Below are 13,601 nucleotides of genomic sequence, written 5' to 3'. Positions count from 1 at the left end.
AGCACACCAGGAAATAGGAAACAACACTTTCAAACAAAAACATTCAAATGTGGTTACATAGAGCCATTTCTTGACTCTTTCCAATCCCTTCTCCACATCCTGCTTTCTTCTTACCTCCGTCACTCTCGTTTTCGGCCAAAGGACGTCACTTCTGACCTTCCTCCGGCCTCTTTGGCTACCCCAGAGCTGGACAAGACCCTCGTCAGTATCAGGAACCTGGTTCCTACACTGAGACCCCCCTCCTGTCCTGACGAAGCCCTTGGCCCTTGATGTAGTGGTCAACAGACGTCAATCCCAAGGCCTGTGGAGACACCTGCTGCTCTCGGCGTGGGGCTGATGAACGGCCAGCCAGCCATGCCTCTTTCCGCTTCCTTGACCCAGTGATATCATGCACAGGGGTTAATTTGGAGGCATTCCTGGCAAAACAGCTTGACCTTTCGGCGGACGAGAAAGCCAATTTTCCTCGCCTTTGTTTTCCACTGGCTCTTGTACATTTGCTATTCATTCTGTCTCCAAAGACTCTGGTTACCCCATGGGCCCTAAACTTGGGCCCTCCAGGTGTTTGGACTTCAACTCCCACCATTCCTATCAGCCTCAGTCCCCTTCCTTTTCCCCCTCGGCCATTTAAAGGAAAAGGAAAGGAAAAGGAAAGGAAAAGGAAAGGAAAAGGAAAGGAAAAGGAAAGGAAAAGGAAAGGGAAAGGAAAGGAAAAGGAAAGGAAAAGGAAAGGAAAAGGAAAGGAAAAGGAAAGGAAAAGGAAAGGAAAAGGAAAGGAAAAGGAAAGGAAAAGGAAAGGAAAATGAAAAGAAAAGGAAAAGAAAAGGAAAAGAAAAGGAAAGGAAAAGGAAAGGAAAAGGAAAGGAAAAGGAAGGGGCCGGAGGGTGTTTCTAATCAATATAAATAAAAATGTAATGTTCAATCTATTGTCGAAGGCTTTAATTGCCAGAATCACTGGGTTGATGTAGGTTTTTCCAGGCTATATGGCCATGTTCTAGAGGCATTCTCTCCTGACGTTTCGCCTGCATCTATGGCAAGCATCCTCAGAGGTAGTGAGGTCTGTTGGAACTAGGAAAAGGGGTTTATATATCTGTGGAATGACCAGGGTGGGACAAAGGACTCTTGTCTGCTGGAGCTAGGGGTGAATGTTTTAACTGACCACCTTGATTAGCATTTGATGTCCTGGCAGTGCCTGGAGCAAACTTTTGTTTTGAGAGGTGATTAGATGTCCTTGTTTGAACCCCTTCTCTGCTGGAACAAATCTTAACAAAACAATTACGAAACTTTGGAGATTCGGTTTACTAATCGAAATGAGACCCCTCCAAATCTTTATGAGGCAAATTGGGGGCCATCCAAATCTCCAAAACAATTTTCAGCCTGGGTTGTTGTAGGTTTTTTCGGGCTATATGGCCATGTTCTAGAGACATTCTCTCCTGACGTTTAGCCTGCATCTCTGGCAAGCATCCTCAGAGGTAGTGAGGTCTGTTGGAAATAGGAAAAAGGGTTTATATATCTGTGGAATGACCAGGGTGGGACAAAAGACTCTTGTCTGCTGGAGGTAGGGGTGAATGTCTTAACTGGATGTAGGTGAACTACAACTCCAAAACTCAAGGTCAATGCCCACCAAACGCTTCCAGTATTTCCTCTTGGTCATAGGAGTTCTGTGTGCCAAGTTTGGTTCAATTCCATTGTTGGTGGAGTTCAGAATACTCTTTGATTGTAGGTTAACTATACATCCCAGAAACAACAACTCCCATATGACAAAATTAACTCCCCTCTCCTAATCACACCAGTATTCAAATGTGGGTGTATCAAGTATTTGTTCCAAATTTGGTCCAGTGAATGAAAATACATCCTGCATATTAGATATTTACATTATGATTCATAACAGTAGAAACATTGCAGTTATGAAATAGCAGCAAAATAATGTTATGGTTGGGGGTCACCACAACATGAGGAACTGTATTAAGGGGTCACGGCATTAGGAAGGTTGAGAAACACTGCTCTAGAGGCATTCTCTCCTGACGTTTCGCCTGCATCTATGGCAAGCATCCTCAGAGGTAGTGAGGTCTGTTGGAACTAGCAAAATGGGTTTATATATCTGTGGAATGACCAGGGTGGGACAAAGGACTCTTGTCTGCTGGAGCCAGGTGTGAATGTTTCAACTGACCACCTTGATTAGCATTCTTTGTCCCACCCTGGTTATTCCACAGATATATAAACCCATTTTCCTAGTTTGCAACAGACCTCATAACATCTGAGGATGCTTGCCATAGATGCAGGCGAAACGTCAGGAGAGAATGCCTCTAAACATGGCCATATAGCCCGAAAAAACCTACAACAACCCAGTGATTCCGGCCATGAAAGCCTTCGACAATAGAATACAAGGAAAAAGCTCATCTTGTATTCCACAGCTATATAAACCCATTTTCCTACTTCCAACAGACCTCATTACCTCTGAGGATGCTTGCCATAGATGCAGGCGAAACGTCAGGAGAGAATGCCTCTAGAATACGGCCATATAGCCCGGAAAAATCTACAACAACCCAGTGATTCCGGCCTTGAAAGCCTTCAGCAATACAGAGTGCTTTTAGTTACAAGGAGAAAGCTCCACATCTTGTGATTCTAAGTAGTTTCTTTATTACAGGAAAAAGTTGCTCTTAGTTCAACGAAGGCACCCTCTGCCTACACAAAATACCACAATAGTTTTTACAACATCTGTAAAGTTTGTGCTTTGAAGGAAAATAAAAAAAATTAAGAAGACACTTGGTTGTTCCAGGACTTCCTAAAACACCCAACATTTGAGAAGGTGAAGCAAATCAGTTCTGGGTGGGCAACATGTCATTATGTCAGGCTCACCGCTTATGGTGTTTGCAATATCAAATCTGGAGAGAAGAGAGGCCGAGTGTTGCCTTAACACAGTGGTTCTCAACTTGTGGGTCCCCAGGTGTTTTGGCCTACAAATCCCAGAAATCCCAGCCAGTTTACCAGCTGTTAGGATTTCTGGGAGTTGAAGGCCAAAACACCTGGGGACACACAGGTTGAGAACCACTGCCTTAACACAATACATTCTGCCACTCACTGTCTGCATCCAGGGAAGAGGAAACTGCAGAAATAATATCTTAATACACTGGAGGAATTACGAAATATAATTTCTCATTCTTCCTATTGTGATGCCTTAGTTGTACATGGGTTATTGTGATTCCCACGAACCTTGCTTCGGCCTCCTGCCTACAAATCAATACAATTTTCCTTCCCAATAACAGCTCTCAAAAGTTCTCCATCATGTAATCTGAATCCATCACCACGAAAACGAAAGGATTTGCACAGCTTGTGTCAAGCATGGGCAGCTCTGAAAATACATATATAAAACCATAATCCGTGTGATGCTGTCTCCCACATTTGGCAATCTGATGCACACAAAATCTTGTCTCTGGCAGCTTATTTCTGTTCAGTTCAGCCACAAAAGTGCTCCTCGTATGGCTCCCGGTCCTGTTCTCTCACTTACACAGTAAGTACGTGTGTTTTGCTCTCAAGCAACGCCTCCAAGCTGGAGCGCAACGAGAGGTCATTTCTTCAGGAAGAAGCCCATGATGGAGGCTTGCTTGTTGGCTTTGTTGGCCACAGACACCCCTTTCTTGGCCCCCTTTTTCTCTTCTTTGGGCTCCTTCTTTGGGGCCCCAGCAGGCGGTTTAGGAGCCGAGGGGGGTTTGGACCGGAAATCGTCTTCGCTGTCTGTACAGGACTCGCTCTCGTAAACCTTTTCGGTCACTGAAAACAAAGGAAGGAGGAGATTTATTTATTTGTTTGTTTCGAACATTTTTACCCCACCCTTCGCAACCCCTGCGGGGACTCAGGGCGGCTTCCAATTGGCAATAATTCAATAATTCATAAAATACAAAATAGCAAATATAACAATTAAAAACATGAATCATAGAATCATAGAATCAAAGAGTTGGAAGAGACCTCCTGGGCCATCCAGTCCAACCCCATTCTGCCAAGAAGCAGGAATATTGCATTCAAATCACCCCTGACAGATGGCCATCCAGCCTCTGCTTAAAAGCTTCCAAAGAAGGAGCCTCCACCACACTCCGGGGCAGAGAGTTCCACTGCTGAACAGCTCTCACAGTCAGGAAGTTCTTCCTAATGTTCAGATGGAATCTCCTCTCTTGTAGTTTGAAGCCATTGCTCCATTGCGTCCTAGTCTCCAGGGAAGCAGAAAACAAGCTTGCTCCCTCCTCACTATGACTTCCCCTCACATGTTTATACATGGCTATCATGTCTCCTCTCAGCCTTCTCTTCTTCAGGCTAAACATGCCCAGTTCCCTAAGCCGCTCCTCATAGGGCTTGTTCTCCAGACCCTGGATCATTTTAGTCGCCCTCCCCTGGACACATTCCAGCTTGTCAATATCTCTCTTGAACATTAATAAATGAAGATTAAACAGCTTACTTCCGATCCATTTAGCTATTGTCCGTCTGGTGGCTATTTATCTAGCCATATACTAATGATTACTCCGCTTAACTTATCCAAATCCACTTCCAAGCCATAGTCAAACATTATCAATTGTCCTTTAACCTAATGGCCCGAAGGCCTGGTCCCACAACCACGTTTTTACCTTCTTTCTAAAGTTGAGGAGGGATGACAGTGACCTGGAGGCATTACTTTGCATTGCTTAAGTCACACTGACCGACTGTCTGCGCAGGGTTCCATACTTCGCACTTAACAACACAACCACTCAATGCTAAGGCTTCCCTTTAAAGCTGAACTGTAGAGGAGGGTCTACTGAACTAGCCAGTACCTGCCGCATATCAGTACTGCCATCTATTGAGGAGTTACGAAGGTGGAGGCATTACTTTTCATTGCTTAAGTCACATTGATCGAACATCTGTGCAGGGTTCCATACTTCGCACTTTAACAACACCGTTCAATGCTAAGGCTTCCCACCAATATGGAACTGTAGAGGAGAGTCTACTGAACAAGCCAGTACCTGCCACATACCAGTACTGCCATCTATTGAGGAGTTACGAAGGTGGAGGCATTACTTTGCATTGCTAAATCACATTGATCGACCGTCTGCGCAGGGTTCCATACTTCGCACTTTAACAACACAACTGTTCAATGCTAAGGCTTCCTGTCAAAGCTGAACTGTAGAGGAGAGTCTACTGAACAAGCCAGTACCTGCCGCATATCAGTACTGCCATCTATTGAGGAGTTACGAAGTTGGAGGCATTACTTTGCATTGCTTAAGTCACACTGACTGAAAGTCTGCGCAGGGTTCCATACTTTGCACCTTAACAACACAACCATTCAATGCTAAGGCTTCCCGTCAAAGCTGAACTGTAGAGGAGAGTCTACTGAACAAGCCAGTACCTGCCATGTACCAGTACTGCCATCTATTGAGGAGTTACGAAGGTGGAGGCATTACTTTTCATTGCTTAAGTCACATTGACAGAAAGTCTGCGCAGGGTTCCCTACTTTGCACTTTAACAACACAACCGTTCAATGCTAAGGCTTCTTGTCAAAGCTGAACTGTAGAGGAGAGTCTACTGAACAAGCCAGTACCTGCCGCATATCAGTACTGCCATCTATTGAGAAGTTACAAAGGTGGAGGCATTACTTTTCATTGCTTAAGTCAAATTGACCGACTGACTGCGCAGGGTTCCATACTTTGCACTTTAACAACACAACTGTTTAATGCTAAGGCTTCCTGTCAAAGCCGAACTGTAGAGGAGAGTCTACTGAACAAGCCCGTACCTGTCATGTACCAGTACTGCCATCTATTGAGGAGTTACGAAGGTGGAGGCATTACTTTTCATTCAACCCTCATATAAGCAAAAGTTGATTTGAAGGAACGTAACAATAGTGGTAGTAAGAACAACATTCCAACATATTGCAGAGGCCAGATTTAGCTCTCTGACCTGGAAAGAAAGAGCAAGTCTCTCACATCAGAGTATCAAACCATGTGCCAAGAGCATCATCGGGGAGGTGAGTGCACAAATCCCTGCGGCGTCTGGATTGCAAATTCCGGGTGAGCATTTCCCAACCCTTCCACCTGAACTCTATGTGGGGGAAGGCAAGCTTCCCACTCTTGACATGTTTAGGAAAGCAGAGACCTTAAAAACAAACAAAAGAGAAGGGAAGTGTTTCCTCATCTCCGTTACTGTAAGCCCTGTTTGGACGCAATACGCTTTGGAGGAGACTGAAGTTGGCTGCGGGTGGGAAGGCCAGGAAGGGCCATCTCTCGCATCTCTTTCCCAGAAAAGCACTTAGCCAAACTTTCACAAACCTATTCTTCGCTTGACAAAATCCAGGGCCAGAGGCTCACATGACGAATGGGCCCAAATGGACAGAGGGTTACTCATGACACAGGCAGGCCCTTTCCTCTCTTCCTCCAAGGTTGCAAAAGGACGGTAGAGGGGTCCGGCCTAGGACAAAGGGCCCAGAGTTCTACCTGATCAACAAATCCTACTGCTCAAGTTAATATTCAGGATCACAGCATGTGTGAAAGGAGTCAGGCACAACACAACTGCTCCGGGATTGTATTTGGTTACCTACAAACAAGCAAGATTTCTGGGTCTCGGACATGAAACCTGCTAAAAAACAGGAGCTTTTTTGTGGAGTTCCAGGGCCAGAGAAGCAGATGGCGGAAACAGAAGAACGGCCTGCCTCAGGGGAGCGTGCTTGCTCTATCCATGTTCAACATCTACACAAATGACCAGCCACTGCCAGAAGGGACAACGAGTTTCATCTATGCTGATGATCGTGCCATCACTGCTCTAGCAGGGAGCTTTGAGATGGTTGAACAGAACCTCTCTGAAGCTCTGGGTGCTCTTACTGCCTATTACAAAGAAAACCAGCTGATTCGTAATCCAGCTAAAACACAGACATGTGCTCCATTGATGTTTAACATTTGCACAAATGAGCAGCCACTGCCAGAAGGGACAGAGATTTTCATCTATGCTGATGATTGTGCCATTACTGCTCAAGCAGGGAGCTTTGAGATGGTAGAACAGAAGCTCTCTGAAGCTCTAGGTGCTCTTACTGCCTATTACAGGAAAAACCAGCTGATCCCCAACCCATACAAAACACAGACATGTGCCTTTCACCTCAAGAACAGAGAAGCATCCCGAGCTCTGAGGATTATTACCTGGGAAGGAATCCCACGGGAGCATTGCAGCACACCCAAATACCTGGGAGTCACTCTGGACCGTGCTCTGACCTACAAGAAGCACTGCCTGAACATCAAGCAAAAAGTGGGCGCTAGAAACAATATCATAAGAAAGCTGCCTGGCACAACCTGGGGATCACAACCAGACACAGTGAAGACATCTCTGCCCTTGCGCTGTGCTACTCTGCTGCTGAGTACGCATGCCCAGTGTGGAACACATCTCACCACACTAAAACAGTGGAGGTGGCTCTTAATGAGACATGCCGCATTATCACGGGGCATCTGCGCCCTACACCACTGGAGAAATTACATTGCTTAGCCGGTATTGCACCACCTGACATCCACCAGGAAGTGGCAGCCAACAGTGAAAGGACCAAGGCAGAGACATCTCCGGCTCATCCCTTGTTTGGATATCAGCCAGCACGTCAACGACTTAAATCTAGACATAGTTTTCTAAGACCTACAGAGACACTCGCTGGAACACCTCAGCAAGCAAGAGTCCAAAAGTGGCAGGTAAAAACCCAGAACCTCAACCAATGGCTGATACCAAATGTGAGACTCCCCACTGGGCACACAGAAGACTGGGCAACTCGAAAGGCACTGAACAGACTACGCTCTGGCACCACGAGATGCAGAGCCAACCTTCAGAAATGGGGCCACAAAGTGGAATCCTCGACATGCGAGTGTGGAGAAGAGCAAACCACTGACCACCTGCTGCAATGCACCCTGAGCATGCACAATGGAGGACCTTCTTGCAGCAACACCAGAGGCACTCCAAGTGGCCAGATACTGGTCAAAGGACATTTAATCAACTACCAAACTCACACATTTTGTATTTTGTCTGTTTGTTTGCTTTGTTTCTGTTGGAAATATAATATAATTTGACTGGTTGTCCTGACACGACAAATAAATGTAATCTGATGTACCCTCTCACACTGGAAACTGCAATAAAAAGAACCTATGCTTTAAAGTTATTGAAGTTATTCATGAGACTGAAATATTGATGAGAGGGGATGAGAGGTTGAAGATGGACAGAGATTCTCCAATCCAATGCTTTCCAACCCAAGCAGCTCACAATGGCCTCCCTTGCGGGGAAAAACAAAGGGCTGCTCAAGGTTGCCTGCCCTGGATGTTAGGCCAAGGTTTCTGGGATCGAGGATGCCAGCCTGCCTCCTTACCCATGCAGCCTTCCTCGTCAACAAACGTTTTGGACTTCAGCACTCGTTTCCGCCTCCGGTTCCGCCTCTGTTTCTCGTCACCCGGTGCAGCCTGAAAAGGGAGAGCACAGCAAACCAGAATGAGTGACAAATGCAAGATACTCCACTTTGGCAGGAAAAACGAAATGCAAAGATACAGAATGGGGGGTGCCTGGCTCGAGAGAAGTACGTGTGAAAAAGATCTTGGAGTCCTCGTGGACAACAAGTTAAACATGAGCCAACAATGTGATGTGGCGGCAAAAAAAGCCAATGGGATTTTGGCCTGCATCAATAGGAGCCTAGTGTCTAGATCTAAGGAAGTCATGCTACCCCTATATTCTGCCTTGGTTAGACCACACCTGGAATATTGTGTCCAATTCTGGGCACCACAATTCAAGAGAGATATTGACAAGCTGGAATGTGTCCAGAGGAGGGCGACTAAAATGATAAAAGGTCTGGAGAACAAGCCCTATAAGGAGCGGCTTAAGGAGCTGGGCATGTTTAGCCTGAAGAAGGGAAGGCTGAGAGGAGATATGATAGCCATGTATAAATATGTGTGAGGAAGCCACAGGGAGGAGGAGGGAGCAAGCTTGTTCTCTGCTTCCCTGGAGACTAGGACGAGGAACAATGGCTTCAAACTACAAGAGAGGAGATTCCATCTGAACACGAGGAAGAACTTCCTGACTGTGAGAGCCGTTCAGCAGTGGAACTCTCTGCCCCGGAGTGTGGTGGAGGCTCCTTCTTTGGAAGCTTTTAAACAGGGGCTGGATGGCCGTCTGTCAGGAGTGATTTGAATGCAATATTCCTGCTTCTTGGCAGAATGGGGTTGGACTGGATGGCCCATGAGGTCTCTTCCAACTCTTTGATTCTATGATTCTATGATTCTATGAGAAGGGCGGAATATAAATACTGTAAATAAATAAATAAGGAATAACTTTTAATTCCAGGACAGGAAAAGCCCTCTGATTTTAAACATCACACATTGTAAAGGAAAACAATCCTTTTATTGAAGATAATTAAAAAAGCAGAAAAGTAAAAAGCACTTTAAAGAAGTAGGTAAATCCAATTAGGTAAGAAGATAAGCAGGAACAAAATAGTCCAGGGTAAAGTTCAGCAAAGTCCATGAAAACAAAGTCCACACTTCTCTTATATAATCCAGAAAACCAGGAAAATTTAATCCAATAAATGTATGTATGTTAATGCTTTCTTTTAAAAACAACAGGGAAAGGGAGGACATGTTTTCACCCAAATAACTGTGGCCGATTTAAGCACGGAGTTGCCAAGATGCCAAAATGGAAGCAACAAAGAAGGAGGGTTGAGCAACCTATGGCTCATCTTCTCAGGTTCTATGTTCTACTGAATCATAGAATCCTAGACTTGGAAGGGACCCCAGGGGGCATCTAGTCCAACTCCCTTCTGCCAAGCAGGAAAAGCACAACCAAAGTACCCTCAAAAGATGGCCATCTGGACTGTTTAAAAGCCTCCAAAGAGGGAGTCTCCACCACACTCCAAGGCAGTGAGTTCTACAGCCACTCTAAACACTCTAAAAAGTGTCAAATCCTGGAAGCTAAGCAGGTTCAGCCATAGTTGGTACTGAATTCAAGGTCCTGTCAGCTATCTTTCAGAAGAGAAAAACACACTGTCAAAGTCACCTCTAATGTCTTGCTTAAGAAAACCCTATGCAATTGGGCGGGCAAATTGAAGGCCTGTATCCCCTATCCTTGGTGAGCAAATGAGGTGGCAACAACATGTTAAAGACAATGTATTGTCGAAGGTTTTCATGGCCGGAATCACTGGGTTGTTGTAGGTTTTTTCGGGCTATATGGCCATGGTCTAGACCTCACTACCTCTGAGGATGCTTGCCATAGATGCAGGTGAAACGTCAGGAGAGAATGCCTCTAGAACATGGCCATATAGCCTGAAATAACCTACAACAACCGTTAAAGTATTGTCGAAGGCTTTCATGGCTGGAATCACCAGGTTCTTGTGGGTTTTTTCGGGCTATAGAGCCATGTTCTAGAGGCATTTCTCCTGACGTTTCGCCTGCATCTATGGCAAGCATCCTCAGAGGTGTGAGGTCTGTTGGAATTAGGACAATGAGTTTATATATCTGTGGGATGGCTGGGGTGGGACAAAGGACTCTTCTCTGCTGCAGTTAGGTGTGAATGTTTCAGCTGATCACCTTCATTAGCATTTGAAGGCCTGCCTGAGCCTGGGAAATCTGTTGCTGGGAGGTGTTAATCTGTGCCTGGTTTTTTCCTCTCTGTTGTTTAGCTGTTATAATTTTAGAGTTTTTTAATACTGGTAGCCAGATTTTGTTCATTTTCATGGTCTCTTCTTTTCTGTTGAAATTGTCCACATGCTTCTTGTGGATTTCAATGGCTTCTCTGTGTAGTCTGACATGGTGGTTGTTGGAGTGGTCCAGCACTTCTGTGTTCTCAAATAATGTGCTGTGTCCAGGCTGGTTCATCAGGTGCTCTGCTATGGCTGATTTCTCTGGTTGGAGTAGTCTGCAGTGCCTTTCATGTTCCTTGATGCGTGTCTGGGCGCTGCGTTTGGTGGTCCCTATGTAGACTTGTCCACAGCTGCAAATCCACCAAGAAAATCCAACAAATGCTCCGTTCAGCAAAGGACAAGAGGGATCCTCTCACCTCTGCAGGAGTCTACCGCATACCATGCAGCTGTGGACAAGTCTCCATAGGGACCACCAAACGCAGCAGCATTGCCCAGACACGCATCAAGGAACATGAAAGGCACTGCAGACTCCTTCAACCAGAGAAGTCAGCCATAGCAGAGCACCTGATGAACCAGCCTGGACACAGCATATTATTTAAGAACACAGAAATGCTGGACCACACCAACAACCACCATGTCAGACTACACAGAGAAGCCATTGAAATCCACAAGCATGTGGACAATTTCAACAGAAAGGAAGAGACCATGAAAATGAACAAAATCTGGCTACCAGTATTAAAAAACTCTAAAATTACAACAGCAAAACAACAGAGAGGAAACAACCAGGCACATCTTAACACCTCTCAACAGGGGATTTTCCCAGGCTCAGGCAGGCCTTCAAATGCCAATGAAGGTGATCAGCTAAACATTCACACCTAACTGCAGCAGGGAAGAGCTCCTTGCCCCACCCCAGCCATTCCACAGATATATAAACCCATTGTCCTAATTCCAACAGACCTCACACCTCTGAGGATGCTTGCCATAGATGCAGGCAAAACGTCAGGAGAAATGTCTCTAGAACATGGCTCTATAGCCCGAAAAAACCCACAAGAACCAACTGTTAAAGTCTTTTTTTTGTTTTGTTTTCTGTTATTAGCTTCAAGGTGTAAGGAGACCAAGATGCTAAGTCAGTCCTGGAGTTTGAGAAGATGCACGTAGCCATTTGAAGCCATATTAATCTATCAGAACAGCCAGAGATTTCAGGTCAAGAGCAATCTGTTTTGCAGTCTTTCCACTTTCACACCTCAGATCAGAAAACTAATTCAAGTAACAAAAGCTAAGCTGGATGCTCCTCCTTTTCTTGGATGAACTTTCTCCTTCAGGCGAGCAGTGCGAACAGTAAAACTTGCTTGTGAGACAACCCACGCTGAAATTAAAAAGCCATTAGAAACTGAAAGGTTGAACTTCCTCTGGGTGAAGCAAAGCCTTGGTTCAAACAAATGCTCAACGTGTTTTACAAGTTGGACCTAGGAATTTTAATCCACGAATAAGCCAGGCTGCGTTCCATGGCGCTTCCTCCCACGAATGTATACAGAGAGAGGGCCGCTGTTTTTGAATCAATGTTGTCAAAACAGTTGGACGTGAGGCAGTGTTTTGAAACTGGCCTTTTCGTAGATGTCTCCCACCCACACCCACCTTCTCAACTGAGGCTTCTTACTCAACTTATTTCCAAAATAAAACATTTTGGGCTTAGGGAACTCTTAACAAGCGGTGACAACTTGTGTAAATACATTTCATCTCTTGCTAAATTTAGGGATTTCTCACCGGACATTAAGTGCAATGTGGGGATCGCATCATCAGTCACAAAAAGTTCCTGAAGAAGGAAACAATTCAACATTTCGAAGGGCTTAAAGGAAAGGACCGATGGGTCAAAAAGACTGTCTTCCATCATGAGTTCTGGTTAAAAATAAATTCATTCCAACAGCTTTTCCAGATCTTAAGGGCAATCTTTGCACAAGCTTAGTTGTTTTCCGGAGAAATAAAGCACTTTTACTGGAAGTTCTTGCCTGGTGCCCTCTGCATAACTATTGCTACAACTCCCATCATGGCAAATCAAGACAGATCATTGCTGATCTATCTGTGTAGGGGTGTCTGCGCCCTACACCACTGTTTAGCCAGTATTGCACCACCTGACATCCACAGGAAGTAGCAGCCAATAGTGAAAGGACCAAGACAGTGACATCTCCGGCCCATCCTCTGTTTGGGTATCAACCAGCAGGTCAATGACTTAAATCAAGAAATAGTTTTCTAAGATCTATAGAGACACTCGCTGGAACACCTCAGCAAGCGAGAGTCCAAAAGTGGCAGGCTCGAGCCAGAACCTCAATCAATGGCTGATACCAGATGAGAGACTCTCTCCTGGGCACACAGAAGACTGGGCGACTTGGAAGGCGCTGAACAGACTGCGCTCTGGCACCACGAGATGCAGAGCCAACCTTCAGAAATGGGGCTACAAAGTGGAATCCATGACATGTGAGCGTGGAGAAGAGCAAACCACTGACCACCTGCTGCAATGCAACCTGAGCCCTGCCACATGCACAAGGGAGGACCTTCTTGCAGCAACACCAGAGGCACTCCAAGTGGCCAGATACTGGTCAAAGGACATTTAATCAACTACCAAGCTTGCAAATTTTGTGCTCTGTCTGTTTGTTTGTTTTTGTTAAAAAAATGCAATACAACCGTTTAGTTTGCTCCTGACACGATAAATAAAATATAAATGAATTGCTGAAGTTGTCATTTAGGGAAATATTTAGATAACATAATTGACGGGGGGCGGGGGGAGGAATTGCAGCATTAGATCCTTCCTCTCTTGCCTGGGCGTGAAGCTGCTGCTGCCAGAGACCCATTTGCAAGCCAAAGTGGGTTTATTTATTTACAGCATTTGTATTTTGCCCTTTTCACCCCAAAGAGGACTCACGGGACACATAGACAGCAAATATTCGATGCCTTTAAACAGACAGGACAAACAACAGACAGAGGTATATGTTGCCATTTCCCCCAACTT

The 13,601-nt window shown here is 45.3% G+C and overlaps 1 protein-coding gene across 2 annotated transcripts in view; it reads right to left on the bottom strand.

Annotated features, from left to right (window-relative positions):
- Positions 1-2,614: 2,614 nt before the first annotated feature.
- The window catches only part of POLD3 (DNA polymerase delta 3, accessory subunit), a 51,279-nt gene continuing 40,292 nt past the window's right edge, over positions 2,615-13,601 (bottom strand). For both annotated transcript variants that reach the window (XM_060771293.2, XM_060771292.2), the window contains 2 exons: positions 8,345-8,435; positions 2,615-3,768 (listed from right to left, as the gene is read on the bottom strand). In XM_060771293.2, coding sequence (XP_060627276.2) covers positions 3,566-3,768; positions 8,345-8,435 — 294 coding nt within the window. In that variant the 3' untranslated portion in view covers positions 2,615-3,565. The remainder of the gene's footprint in view (positions 3,769-8,344; positions 8,436-13,601) is intronic.

This window comes from Anolis sagrei, chromosome 3, assembly GCF_037176765.1.
Source record: "Anolis sagrei isolate rAnoSag1 chromosome 3, rAnoSag1.mat, whole genome shotgun sequence".
In the NCBI taxonomy this organism is placed as follows: domain Eukaryota; kingdom Metazoa; phylum Chordata; class Lepidosauria; order Squamata; family Dactyloidae; genus Anolis; species Anolis sagrei.
Note: the sequence above shows the minus strand (reverse complement) of the source record. Positions and strands in the feature narration are given on the sequence as shown.